Genomic DNA, 13918 nt, shown 5'->3' on the forward strand with positions numbered 1-13918 from the left:
AAAAATTATTTAAACGTGACGTGTCAGTCGTTTGAATACGCAACTAAGTATTTGTAGAGGACGATCATTGATATAAATGAAATCGCCTTGCTGTAGAATATTTTTCTCCCACATTTGAACCTACTTAATTTTATGTTGCTTCCATACTTGCACGTTGAAAAAGTTAGCCAAAAGCCGAAGTTCTTCTACTCTATATATACAGTGATAAATCTTGCGGCAGTTACAGGGCTATTGGGTGGCACTTCAACTATACTTATCATAGATTTACAAACAACGACCACTACTATGGCCGTATGTATTATCATGTCCCTATCAGATATTGAGCTGTTAAATGTGCGAATGGCATCGTCAGTAATCTGAGAAGGAAGCTGCTGCTTCAATGCCCCTAGGAGACGGAGGTATGTTTGTCATTGCAACATATGGAAATGAGATCCGAAAATATCGTTTCAAAGTCGCCTTATGAAATTTGAACCTTCGTCATTTTGTAGGTGGAACGGAAAATTTTCGTCAGCGTATACGCTGTAATTTTCTTTTAAAAACACTCGTGCTTGTTATAGGACCGTATTTTAAAGAGTAGTTGCAGAGACCATCGTCAGGTGGAGCCACTTGGTATACCTAACCGTTCGTTGGTGAGTGTGCGTAGCACTTACTCATGCCCCAGTAACCACGTTGATGGTAACCCAGTGGAATAGAGGCGACAGTCAAGAGTCTAAGACTAGCAAGAGCCGAGGAGTGCAAGCGCGAGTGAGAGAGGGTAGTAGAGTCGTCGGCTCGCGACGGAAGGAGAAAGGAGTTTACCACAGTGGGTAGCAACCACAGCCTACAGCTGCCTATGACAGGCTCCTCCTATAGGGCAGCGCGAACGAGCAAGGCAGAGGCCGGCAATGCCAGAGAGGGTTGAGGTCAACAGACCAGCTGAGAAGGCAGCAGGTTTTGTTTCTTGGTAATAGTGCGTTAATCGGTGTCAATAACTGTGGCTGTGATCATCATAGTAATACAACAACCTTCCTCAGGCCTGATGTACGGTTTACGAACTATGCCATTGCTCAAAAGTGATCAGTGATTTCACCATGAGATGAACCGCATTCGTACTCCCTCTGCTTTTCACTCTGAATGGACGCTATCAGTTCAAACCACCTTCTGCTTTTGAATCACTGTGATTAAAAATGTCCGTCGTCAAGATCGGCTCGATTCTAAAGCTACGGCAGTATTATGTTCTGTGTATGTAATTACGTTTTAGGGATTGTATAAAGGTACCTTCGCATGGTCAGCGGCAAAAGAGAATATTCGGTACGCCGATGATTCGCAAAAGATGAAAAATAGGTGGTGATTGCCTACATAGGCCGAAGGTCCAATGCAGGAAAATTCCAGTCTGTAGATAAGAAAGCAAACTAAGTTTCTGCCTTCATCGCATTCTACTAAGCAGAGCGGCTTGATGGAATTTTGTTGGTTCGGCTCAACACTAGGTTATTAACCGGCGGAGCAAGTGAGAGCGGAACGCGGTGGTCGGAAGCGGTTTCAGCCGCCGCCCGCTGGCCATTCGTCGATCGTTCTGATCTACCATCAGTGATTCCAAATCATATATCACACGCGTCCTTTTTATAAAATTTTGCCGTTTGATACATGTAAGCTAGTCAGAGGCTCACCTAACCGTGCTTATATAATATCAAACTCAGACCAACAAACTTAATCTTATTGAAATGATGTTTTGTCTCATGTAGGCCTGTCACGTGAAACAAAACAGATAAGGCATTTACATCACATGCAAACAGAGATTTAAATCAAGACTGAAACGTAGAGACTTATTTATATCACGGACAGGAACGTTGGCAACGCATACAGTTGTGAAGTGCAGAGAAATACTTGTCCAAACTGCACGCATAGAGGTACCGCAGTTACGCGACCTGTCAAAGGGGATAGCAGCTCTTCCTGATCAATACAAAAGGTACAGTTTTAAACATTTAATATTAAAAGTTTATTATTACGCTTGTTCATACACATGCCCTCACCCAGCTTTAATATGAGCTAAAGTGCTCGCCGAAAGTTTTAATGCATTTGTGAGGCAGCTCAAGCAATGAAGTACCTGACTACATAGGTATACTATCCGACAGATATGAACATAAAGATCATGCAGGATACATATATTATCAAATAGACTTTAAGAAATTAAACTGACTTGAGTAATTAATTTACACACAAAAGGCCCTTCTATATTTATTATCCATCTACCGTAGAAATTACTTATAGATGTTCAATTTTAATTTATAATATCTAAAAATAAAAAAATATATGTGTACAGGTATAGTATACCATGTCTTATGTCTTTTAGCACTTTCCGCTTTGTCTGTGTTTTACAAAAGCAGTCGGCTTCTTATTTTTAAAAATTTTAAATAATTACGAAAAATATAAAACTGATGGATCGAGCTGTTTCGTGCAGACCATCACAGAAAAGCTTAATGTCACATCTTTCATTGTGACTTGACCTTTCACTAAGTGGCCCTTCATAATTTACCATCTAGCAAATCTACGACTGTTCCTGTTTAAGAAAGAACTTATTAGAGCTAACGTTTTTTTCACATTGTGGATGATTAGCAATGTCATGTTTTACTCTTAGCCATACGCGTATATTTTATTACGGAAGTTTGCTTCTTATTTGTATAAGAGGGCAGCTATTAGATAATATGCTAACAAAATGGGAATCGCAAACCTCTTGGTATTTGTTAGCGCTTGAAAAGGTCGCCCGAGCTAATCATACAAAAAACAATAACTAATAATAATAACAAAACGAACGTCACCTCCGTTGTCCTTTTATCCCCAAGTTATATAACCTGGGGATAAATAGTGAAGGCAAAAACAGCCAGCGTTGAGTACACGCATATTTAAAGCCTCATATAAAATTGCATTTCTTATCACTTAAAAGACTTATCACATAACCGATTCGTTAAGGTAAGCAACTATGGCTTCTTATTTACTCGCACAATAGGGAAACTATATATAGTCATGATGTTATACTTGTATATGAAAATTAACACAAAGAGAGAAAGAAGAAGAAAACGTGTTTTCACTGAATGTTTAACACACGAAATAGGCTCATGAAACAATAAAATGTACAGACACTTATATTTTAAGAAAAAAATCTAAGGTATTTTACGCCCTTTTACCTTAATGAAATGTGGAGGTGGCTCAGCCACCGTAGGAATATCTTTATTTCAAATCTGGTGAATTCGAGTTCGCACATATACATAACACATGTTAAAATAGCTAGGTTATATTTTGGTGCAGTTTTGTAGATAGATTAGGTACATAGGCAGTTACAAGGCCGACGTACTAACAAGACGTAGTAACTAACTGTACATAAATATACAAAATTGGCTATGTAGAAGTGAGTCTATCCACAAAGCTATTAAGAACTTGATGCCTCAACTTTGGAGTGCTTCAACGTATCTTGGCAACCTAAGTTGAAAATTCTATTTAAAACCATACCTAAAAACACCAAAATGAATTATCTGAAAAGGGATTATCTGAGAACCACTATCTACTATTATTATTTACGATTACCTGAATCTTTCAGGAATACGTATTTTTAAAAGGATAAGAGGCTGTCTAGAAAACCAGTAATGGAGGAAAAAGTTCAGATATAACAACCGCAAAAAGTATTCTAGAAGTACAAATCTCAAGCTAAATTTTTGAGAAATCCGATGCAACCTTTCTACTTTTAAAAAATATAATAAAAATGTATAAATTTCCATATTTGTCAAAAGCAGTATTGAGCTTCTCCATGCTACGGCACCTAAGTTATGTCAAAGAGTGCCAGCATCAGGTTTCACAAATCAAACTACTATGCCCATAGGCTTTCATAATCTTTAACTCTGGAATAATTGCAAACAAATCAACTTTACTAAATACTCTTTCTTTCTTAGACTAAATAATCTGAGGGGTATACGTTTGATTCACCTAAAGCCATTGCGAGAACTGAACGTATCAACATTTATACACGACGCATAAACAGATGAATATAGTCCTTCTCTCGATTATTTATGTGATATGTAAACATACAAAAGTATGCTTCCATGTGAGTTTATAATCTACCCAACGCGAAATCTATGCACAAGCTTCGTGTGAATAAAGGATGTTAAATTTTTGAAGAAGTTATTTTTATAGATGCAAAACCTATCTAAGCTAAGATAATGACTTCACGCAAAGTCAGCAACTAATCTTTTGACAGATGATGGGAGACTCATAAGTCCTTTCGTGCTGAGAACGGAAAATGGTTCGTCTTATAGGCAAACTTCCAGAGCTTCCTAAGCTTTACAAAAAAATACATAAGTAGTATTGCTAAACATCCCACATATTTACAGTAATAAGACGTTTTATCTTGTGCGCTCGCAACGTTTATTAGCGCGGATTTTAGCCACACGAAACATCTGCAAAGGTTACATACATAATTGTATAAAAATCTAGTTATCCGTAAGTTTACATATTATATCATTCCGAGACGAGATATCATTCTGTATAGTATGACGTCACTAGATGCGTTTAGCGAAAACTTATGCAAGGTACTCAAGCCACGCGAACGATCTTCCTCGACTCACATCAATACAGATGGTACACGTTACTGCGGATACACGGCTGTATCCCATTAGAACTAGTAATAACATTTATACGTGAAGAGACCTCACGCAGTGGAAGAATTGTAACTAACTTTTTCGTCTCTCGGACAGAACACTTTAACAATTTACCTTTGGGAGAGCAGTTAGACTGGCGAAAATGTAATACGTGCAGTGCGCACTCCTTAAAAAGAAACATAGAGACTGCTGAACCAGGGAAGCTAAGTGGAAGCAAAGGTAGGAATCGTTTGGTCCTTGGGCTGAAGCATTCCGCAACTCAAATGCTACTGCGGGAATCGCCAAATGCTTGGCTTCATCTCCATTGAATATCCACATTAAAGTCTAAATATTGGTCACCATGCTGTGTACTAAATAGTTTTGAGTTTTATAAGCTATTAGGCATTGTTTCACACGGATGGTTCCTCGCGTGAAGAGAAGTGCGTCTAGACTCGGTTTTAAATTTGTACCATTACGTGTTTAGCAGATACATACATATTACCATTGCAATATCACAGGGACAACCACGCTGTGCGCTGCATCATACCAGCAAGTACCGTTAGGCCAATGACATTACGGTTAAACGTGTTTTATCTCATACAGCAGCGTCGCAAGTGGAGTACGAGTTATTAAGCACTTCTCCTATTCTATGAGTATACTGATAACCTGTAAAGATTTACGTAAGTAGTACACACATCTCTGCAGTTCCTCCCGTACCACATTTTGATTTCCGGAATCAATTTCCTTGTTCAGGGAGCGATGTTGCACCTGAGCATTTCTAGCAACTTAGAGGGTATTTATTCTACCTTCTTCCATGTAAACGTTTGATTCATACACATTTTCAACATTCTTCTCCTGCGATGTCCCATGGTACTGCTCTATCAGGGATCGTCGCACAGCAGTCGGAGTGCTTTATAGCGCTTTAAAAGCTAGTTTTCCATCCCAGATTGCTGAGGTCCTACGCCGCTAGCCGCTTTTTTCACCGATTACTACACATCATGCTCCCTCCCTTGTTTCAAGTGGGTGACTTTTCATGTTCATGTTAAGATCTGCACCTTGATACACTTCTTCCATTTAATGAGTCATATGGCCGTTCTCAATCTATCTGCTAGCTCCAGCTGCTAACATTTACCCAGTTCGCCACCTTAGCCACGGTTATGGCTGCTTAAACCTCTGGTTCCGTTTTGGATCTAGCAGAGATAACCCTTTCCGGTATAGGTATTTAAAACATGCTGTTGTAAGCCAGGTTTCACAAAAGTAGTTCCACAAGCGGGCCAGTGGAGTTTAGATGGCTTTAAGCATGCTAAGCAATTAGTTATATTTCTTCCACACAGCTCATGTAAATACACATAATAAATTGAGTATGAAGACACCTATAATACTAAAGTTACAAAGTGCTTATTTTACCTTAAAAGGCTAAAGATTTGAAGTGAGCTGGTCCATTAATGTTAAATCTACAGCACCCAATTTTCCAATATTTATATTTATACACAGTTTTATTCCTGTCAAAGTACGCTTGTATCTCACAAAACATATGATGAAATCTACGGCCTTGATTGCTATGTATCAATCATCCTGATTAATACGGTTTCCAGACATCATCACTGCTGAGGTCGTAAAGAATCATAGATCCGCTTCTATTTTTTTATCCTGCGTTTGGACATGCTATGATGCCGCTTAGTACAAGTCGAACATTTTGCAGATATCTTTAACAAGCGGTGAAATATCACTCAAAAAAGTTGGCGGTTTTGGGTTGAAGTGTGAAATTGAGTGTTAGTTTTAAGAACGTTGATTTAATTCTGTCTTTTATTGTTATGTTTCGAATGCATAACTTCTTACAGATGATTGAGACAGCGTAAGTCGCAGTCGATTTGATCCTTAGATTGAAAAATTTGACCCACAGCTCCTGTTGATTCACTCTGTCACAGTATCCGCGTTTATTGGCAATGATAGCAGATGTTACTATGGGCTGCTTCTACCGCTTACATCTTGATTGTTTTCTCCAGTTGTATGAAAGACCACGACGCACCAATAGCAGGAATTTGGAAAGTATAATGAAACAACTTCAAGCTTATCAAGAAAAACACAGGTCGCACCAAACATTCAACTACTTCATTACCAGATTAAATTATATAGTGCAGTATTCATAGAAGGTACAGAGATTTTTCAATTTTACTCCAAGATATTTTAGTGAAAATCCTAATCTTATTAAATACAACATTTTCGTAGTTCGAATGCTATCAATTCATAGTGCGCACCACGCTTGTCTAACGTTAGAAGATTCACTGTCCGTCCCACGTAATATTCCTTGTGGCGTAATGTAAATCACAAACTTTACGCAGTAAGAGAATGTTAAGAATATACGAAAAATACTGTTATGTTACAATGACTAAATATGGTAGTCATCGGGCCTTTTGTCGACATCCTTTTTTCGACTCACTTCTATCGAGCGGAACAAAAAAACAAGTTATAATCAATTAAACGTTTATGTATACTTTTAGAGTCTAAGCCGATCTGATGAAAAACTGTCCGAGGCAAGTTCTCTTCTAACCCATAACTAATTTAAATTACGCTGTTGGACTATTGGCAGGAAACTCAATTGTTCTTAAGTTCTACTACAAACAAATTGAATCACTAAGTTGCGGTGATAGGCGGCGATTAAAGAGGTAGCTAGGTTAGTGGGAAAATATTAATAGTAAACGTATAAAACAAGGTATACTATTTTACAGGAATTGATTAATATAAGTACATAGTAAAAAATGCAGATGAAGCTGACAACATGCTTTAGGATATATGTACTTAACTTCTCAATATCAAAAATACTCAGCCAACGTATCTATAATAAAACGTTACTTCTCTGCGCTCACCAATATTAATCCAAATCAAGTTAGCCAACACTTAATTATTGGTTAAACTCCTACAGTTCATAAAACACTAGATTGGTTAATCTAGATCAGAATCTACTGTCATATTAAAAGGTTTGAAAATAAACATTTTTCCATTATTTGTTGAGGTCATGTGATATAAACATATTACTGTAACAGATTAGCACAGTCGTGTGATACTTCCTGCCTGAACCTGCAACCCACCATGTTGATGACAGCTGACGCATTTGTTCAACGTTACCACCTCACTCTTAATACTCATCCTAATAAATTCATCGTAACGTTGTCTTTCTGGATTAATTACCTCATCTACAAAACGTTTATAAGACTTCAATGTAGCAGCTTAATATTTCCTACGGGTAACATTCAAGAGATAACATGAACAGGTTAACTCTGACCTGAAAAAACAGCCAGATAAAATTATAGTTTAGTGATTGTGAGTCCTATACCGATTACAGACTTTTATTCGATAGGACGAGGTTTTTTTAAAAATATATTAAAACTTGCATAGCCGCGTATTCTACGTTGTTAAATCGTAGTCAATAGATCGAAAAGAAATGCATTAATATAGTGGCGTTTGAAATGCGACGTGCCTCAAAAGGAACTTCCTTTGAAGCGCTCCAGCAATAAATACCCCACCAGATTCTAAATTAGAGACACCCCTTTACTCATACAAATAACAAAAATGTGTTTAGCCTTTAACAGTATATATTTTTCAGTGCAATCCATGTGACGCGGCTTTTAAGTCAACCCAGCTGGAAGCAGACGTTTGCGCGTTTATTTAGTGCACAGGCCGTGTTCTACAAGTCAAACTTTTTGCTAAAAGTTTTTTGAATATATACAAGCTTCTTGTTCACAATAGAAATCGATATTCCTCTATCGAAAATAACTGTTACATTTTTTCTGTGTCTTACAGTCTTACTTCTTTAGCTCTTTTAGATAAACACATCTAGATAGTTTCGTTGATTGGCTTTGGGGATAAAGTCAAAAGAGACTCTTTACTAAGTTCAACAATCCGTTACTTCTTTCTCTGTTTGTTCATCTTCAAACTCAACAGGACACTTTGTTTGATTCAGAACTTATCTTTCACCAGTTCATAGCTTCCGGACATAGTAAATCTTTCTGAACTAGATTTGCGCATTACACAACGACTACTAACTTCGAATGTTTTTAAATTTTAAATTTAAAAACATCCTTTAAAGCAAACTTACATATTGATGGCAATTCATACCTTTTCGAAGTACGGATTTTCTGCTCATATTTCTAAGAATAAGAATGTGTGTATTTATAATGACAGATACCAGCTGACAGTGATTTTAATTTTTTTCCAGGCCAGGTCGTAAGCGTTAGTAACCCTTGCATAAACCAACATTAATGTGAAAGCCAATACATTTGTACCGCCCTTATTTACCGCAAACACCAAATATACTTACTGTTATTAATATCGTCATAACTAACATGGCATTATTATAAACGAAACACTACTAACTGAACAATTTTTACAATAGATAGTTTCTTATCATCAGAACTTAAAACTGGCACTGAATGTATTTAGGTCACAGTAACTAACAAAAAGTAACTTAACGAAATAGAGCATGTACAGCACAGGCGTTACTAGCTGCATACTTGTGTAAAAATATAAGCAGGTGCGAGAATAGCCGTCGCTAGTATAATCTGAAAACTTAACGAGACTACGAACGTTAAGAAAAAACATTTATAATTTAAAAATATCGCATAATGATATTGTGACTAAAAAGAGGAAAAAAGGTACTGGCATCCCAAACGAAGATGTAAAGGAGTTTTGGGATTGCATCTGGCATATTCATATCAAACTGGCTCTTCTAGCTTTTGAATTAAAGTGACACGGCTTCCATATATTAAACCAAAATACTCAATGTCATAAAAGTCTTAGATGGAAAAAATTAGCAATATAAAGGTAGAAGAGGCTCTGCCGCTATCAGCTACCCCTACGAACCACTATAAAATCTTTGATCGCGTGTATTTCATTTAATAACTGTAGCGGTGTATGAACGTGTATCATTAATTGAGACAGCATGATAGAATTGAAAGCTTTTTCAGTTTTCGGTAGAAGTGAATGGTTCAAGCAATACGGGGTTGATCTGCAGGATACAAAGGATGATTATGAAATCACTTTTCAGTATATATCTCAGGAATTATGAAGTTTACAGGGTAAAAAACTCAAGGTGCTAGTCGAATTCTCCTAAATGTTACAGTTTACGAGACTTCGATACCCACCTTTCTATGGGGCCTAAAGTTCATATTATTCATAGAGTTACTACATGTGAGAAAAATGTGCATTGCTCATCAGGGTACTAAAGGATTTGGTGATCTTTATTGTTATTAACTAACTGTTTTCCGATAATAGCTAAGTCAAAATGTATTTACAGTGGAATATTCGCTGTGGCTATATTTGACAATTTTTTTTTACATGTTCAATTAAAGCTGTAGCAGTGCCTGTCAAATGTGTTTAACATGTTTACCAGTTTTATTTGCATCAAGTTATCTTTTGTCAAAATATTTTTTACTATTTTTTACTGTTACAATGAATTCTATAGGATGTATTCTAAATGTTGAAAAAAATCTTACAAATTTTGCTTTATTTTACTTTTATATATAAAAAGGGTCGAATCGAGAACTTGAAAAGGATGCCTTAAAAAATAAAGAGTTAATAGATGCGCCTTGAGCTTACTTGTAAGTTATGGCTTTTCACTTCTTTTGTTTAGAGTAAATGGAAAAACCGAGTAAGCGACTATCGGCTATATTATTTGAATTGCAAGATTTTCATTAATAAAACCTCCACTGCAGATCACACTGCTCACTCCGCTATTCGGCATTCCTAATATTGGCATGAATTATTGTCTGTGACTTACAGGAGATTCGACAGGTGGGAATATGCGAGTATCACAATTCAGCATTAAATACTTGTGTTGGTTGTGAACCGTGTTTCAGCAAGAAGCTCCCATATTCTAGGTTGGGCCGAGTGACTAAACAAACTACAGATTTATAAGCCCAACTAGCTAAGTGTCCTTTATTATTATAATGACATCTATTGTGTCAATGTCCTCGCTAGAAGAGGGTGTCGGCAGTGGCACCTTATGTGTAGGAGGGTTCAGTAAAATAGCTAACGGAGCTTCAGGAGCTCCGGGTCCCGGAAATGCTCCTTATCGAACAAGTAACTGCAGCGCTACTGTGAATAACAATGCTGAAGAACTTCGAGCTGTACCAATTGCTGTAGAGCCGCCTGATGGCGGCTACGGTTGGATGGTCGTCTTTGCGTCGTTTATGTGCAACCTTATAGTTGACGGTAAGTTTATAACCAGTTTTTTTTTTTTATTTATGTTGTTATAGAAATTCCAAAAAATAACTAAAACCTCAAAAACTGCTCTGCTCCTTTTCTATTTATTTTTAGATGTCTTATTCTTGCAAGATTTAGTCCTATTAACTGAATAAAGACTAACCTATCTGCTTTGTTAACAATTAGAGAGAACTGGTTGGTTTTGGTAAAAGCCACACGTTCATGAACATGGAATTTATGTTAGGTTGACCGTGGAACATTTCCCAAACCTTGTTGCTTTTATAAATCAAACATAGGGTGTGTACCAAACATCGCACGGCAGAACGCGATATTTAACACTGTGCCCGGCAGAACATTTTCTTAACCTTTGTTATATATAAAAAGGTAATGTGTAAGCCACATGATTCCCATATTAAAATGACATTTTAATTGGGCCGGAGCATAGCAAATACCGAGAAAATCGGATTCGTTTTTCTTGCTTCTCGTTATTCCAATAGTCGCAAACTTCAAATTATGTAATGATGTATTTATTGTAATTATGTAACACCTTGTGGAAACGCGATACAAGGCTTCTAAAAAAAAAAATATATATATATATATATATATATATATATATATATATATATATCATTCAAACCTTAACATGAAAGTTTATGACTTCGTTAGTAAGGTGCAGCAAATCATTATCGCTGACAGTCTGAAAAGTGTGTATGTTGAAGTTTAAACAAGTACAGTACATACTGTTCTAAGCAAGAAGTCAGAACGTGATATCAATTTTTCAACTTTGCATATTCTTTAGTTCTTTACTTTAAGTTACCGTCAACTTCCAATGACTAAAAGAAGTAGAAGTTTTGAGAAAAAGCTAAAAAATATTTTTGATTGATGTAGTATCAATCGATTTTGCGTCAAATGCGTGTACGTACATATAATGATCGAAAGCTGCTTCCGTTTAAGATATTTATAACTATTCTACATTAGTTTATAAAAAATGATTTAATTTATTAACTGGAACTCCAAATTACGCACCTATTCCTACATAAATCTCAGGTTTCCAACAACACTTCAACGATATCCTAGTGTCGATTTAGTTGAAAGATATAAGCTAACAAGGCAATCAATTTGAAACTTTTCTGAACACTTAAATTTAGGAGCATTTACAAGGCACCGAAATTTACTCCTATTTACTTTCCTTGTTTTAAATGATCGTACGTTTTCATGCACAAACAGCACACCAGCATATCAATGCATACGAAGAAACAAATACGGGCTCCTTTTTGTAGCGATGTTTTACATTGCAAGTGTAATAAATCCATTTAGTTAACATTTCTTTAGAATTCTTAAAAATCCTTGGCTCTTCATAATTTGACTGAGACGCCCGCGCTTGCGTTCTTTTATACAGCTTGCTGCCTTTCTCTCTTGGCACACGTTCTTCAGCAATCGTTTTTAACTTCGGTTTCCCTTAGGCTTATCGGTATATGATACTGAAGCAATGGTGTTTTACTACAAAAATTTCGGGCTCTGCAGTTGCTACTAGCTCAAAACTGCGTCTGGAAGTAATCACCGCTGAGGTCAGATCGCAAAATCATAAACAAGTTAGGACATGGTTTACGAGTGAACCTTACCACAACTGTGTGCAGACGAAATAAAACGTATAATTTCTCTTTTTAAAGCAGAATTTAAAACACAAGTGTAAGGAATTAATTTAAAAATAATACCCAAATATTGACCGGATCACAATACAGAATCGGATGATGATGAAGTGATATGCACCATAAAAAAATCAGTTGTAGTGCTATAATTATTATAAGACTGGAAAATCAAACATAATTTTTTGTCGATGTACATACTTTATTAGTTGCCCTTGGCTGCCCTTGGTACTCTGTGCCAAATTTTTTAATTCCAAATTTCTTACATAAGTATTTACACGTATGTAAGGAAAATTTCAAACTTGCTTATCGCGCCGAACGAAGAAAAAGCGGTGATTCGATGTGCGTTGCAGAGAAAACGTCACCTATTTACTCTTACTGTAGCCTTAAATTATTGCTCTCACTTTGAGGCGCTGCCGCGTACTGTTGGGTGCTATTGGGGCAAAAAATATGATTACTAAATTATGCTTTTCATCACACGCAAAGCCTCTTTCTCAAGCAAGTTTTCCAAAATAAATGCACATATTAAGTTCAAGATAATAACCGACATCGATTTTCTTTTAAGAACTGAAGCCGCTTTATAATGCTTTTATGCACGGTCATGAATACAGATATAAGGATAGAACACATTTATTTAGTTATAAGGTACACAGATAAAACAAAACTTTTTTCCAGCAATTTATATTGCCTTTGAAAAAGTTACGTCACATTCTTTAAGATATTTAAGTATATTTCTTAGAGACAGCGTAATCTAAGATGCGTTTCTTTATTGTAGCCTAAGCAGTGAAGGCGTATTCCTTTAAGTGCACTGTTATAAGATAGAGCAATCGTTGGTGCAAATTTTAGTTTTGACAAATGGTGATCTTGGCATATCATTATCATGCTATTACATACGTCTGTTGGAAGAAGTTCAGTTACGAAGTAATACCTAACAGCCTAAGTATAACAGCTAAGAATGTATATCCCTGAGGTTTTGCGCCTTCAGCAAATGAAACTTAAAAATTAAATTGTCGTTCCAAACAAAGATTGTAGCCGTTTATCACAAAGATTGATACAGAAGTTGAATTAGGCTTTTGATTAGGAGAAAGTAGCAAGGAAATCGGCCTTCTTTTTCTTTGTCCAAAAACTATGGAACATCTTTTAAGCCGATGGTTGTTTCTCCCATTAAACCTCCAAAGTTTAACTGGACATATATAAATATGTATATATTGAAGTTAGGCTTATATGCTTATTTACATGTGTGAGATATGCGACTGCATTGCCCACAGTCTTTTTAGCCTTCAATACATTAAAAAGCCCACAAGCTATCGTAGGTTGCTGCTTTGAATAGTTGTCGCCACTCTCTAAAACTCCTAAATTATGACAATCATCGAGAAGTGAGGGTTAAAATGGTTAAAGTACCTTAACACTTCATCGTAATTTTGGTTATTTTTGCTCACGTAAAAACACATTATTGTTTTTAAATTT

At 36.3% G+C, this 13918-nt stretch overlaps 1 protein-coding gene across 1 annotated transcript in view; it reads left to right on the forward strand.

The window, feature by feature from the left end:
• The first annotated feature begins 801 nt into the window (after positions 1 to 801).
• Positions 802 to 13918, forward strand: part of LOC111264957 (uncharacterized) — a 99033-nt gene continuing 85916 nt past the window's right edge. The window contains exons 1-2 of the mRNA XM_086970262.1: positions 802 to 1945; positions 10383 to 10814. Of these exons, the coding sequence (XP_086826388.1) occupies positions 10550 to 10814 (265 nt within the window). The 5' untranslated portion in view covers positions 802 to 1945; positions 10383 to 10549. The remainder of the gene's footprint in view (positions 1946 to 10382; positions 10815 to 13918) is intronic.

The sequence above is a fragment of the Varroa jacobsoni genome, unplaced genomic scaffold, assembly GCF_002532875.2.
Source record: "Varroa jacobsoni isolate VJ856 unplaced genomic scaffold, vjacob_1.0 scaffold_918, whole genome shotgun sequence".
NCBI lineage: Eukaryota > Metazoa > Arthropoda > Arachnida > Mesostigmata > Varroidae > Varroa > Varroa jacobsoni.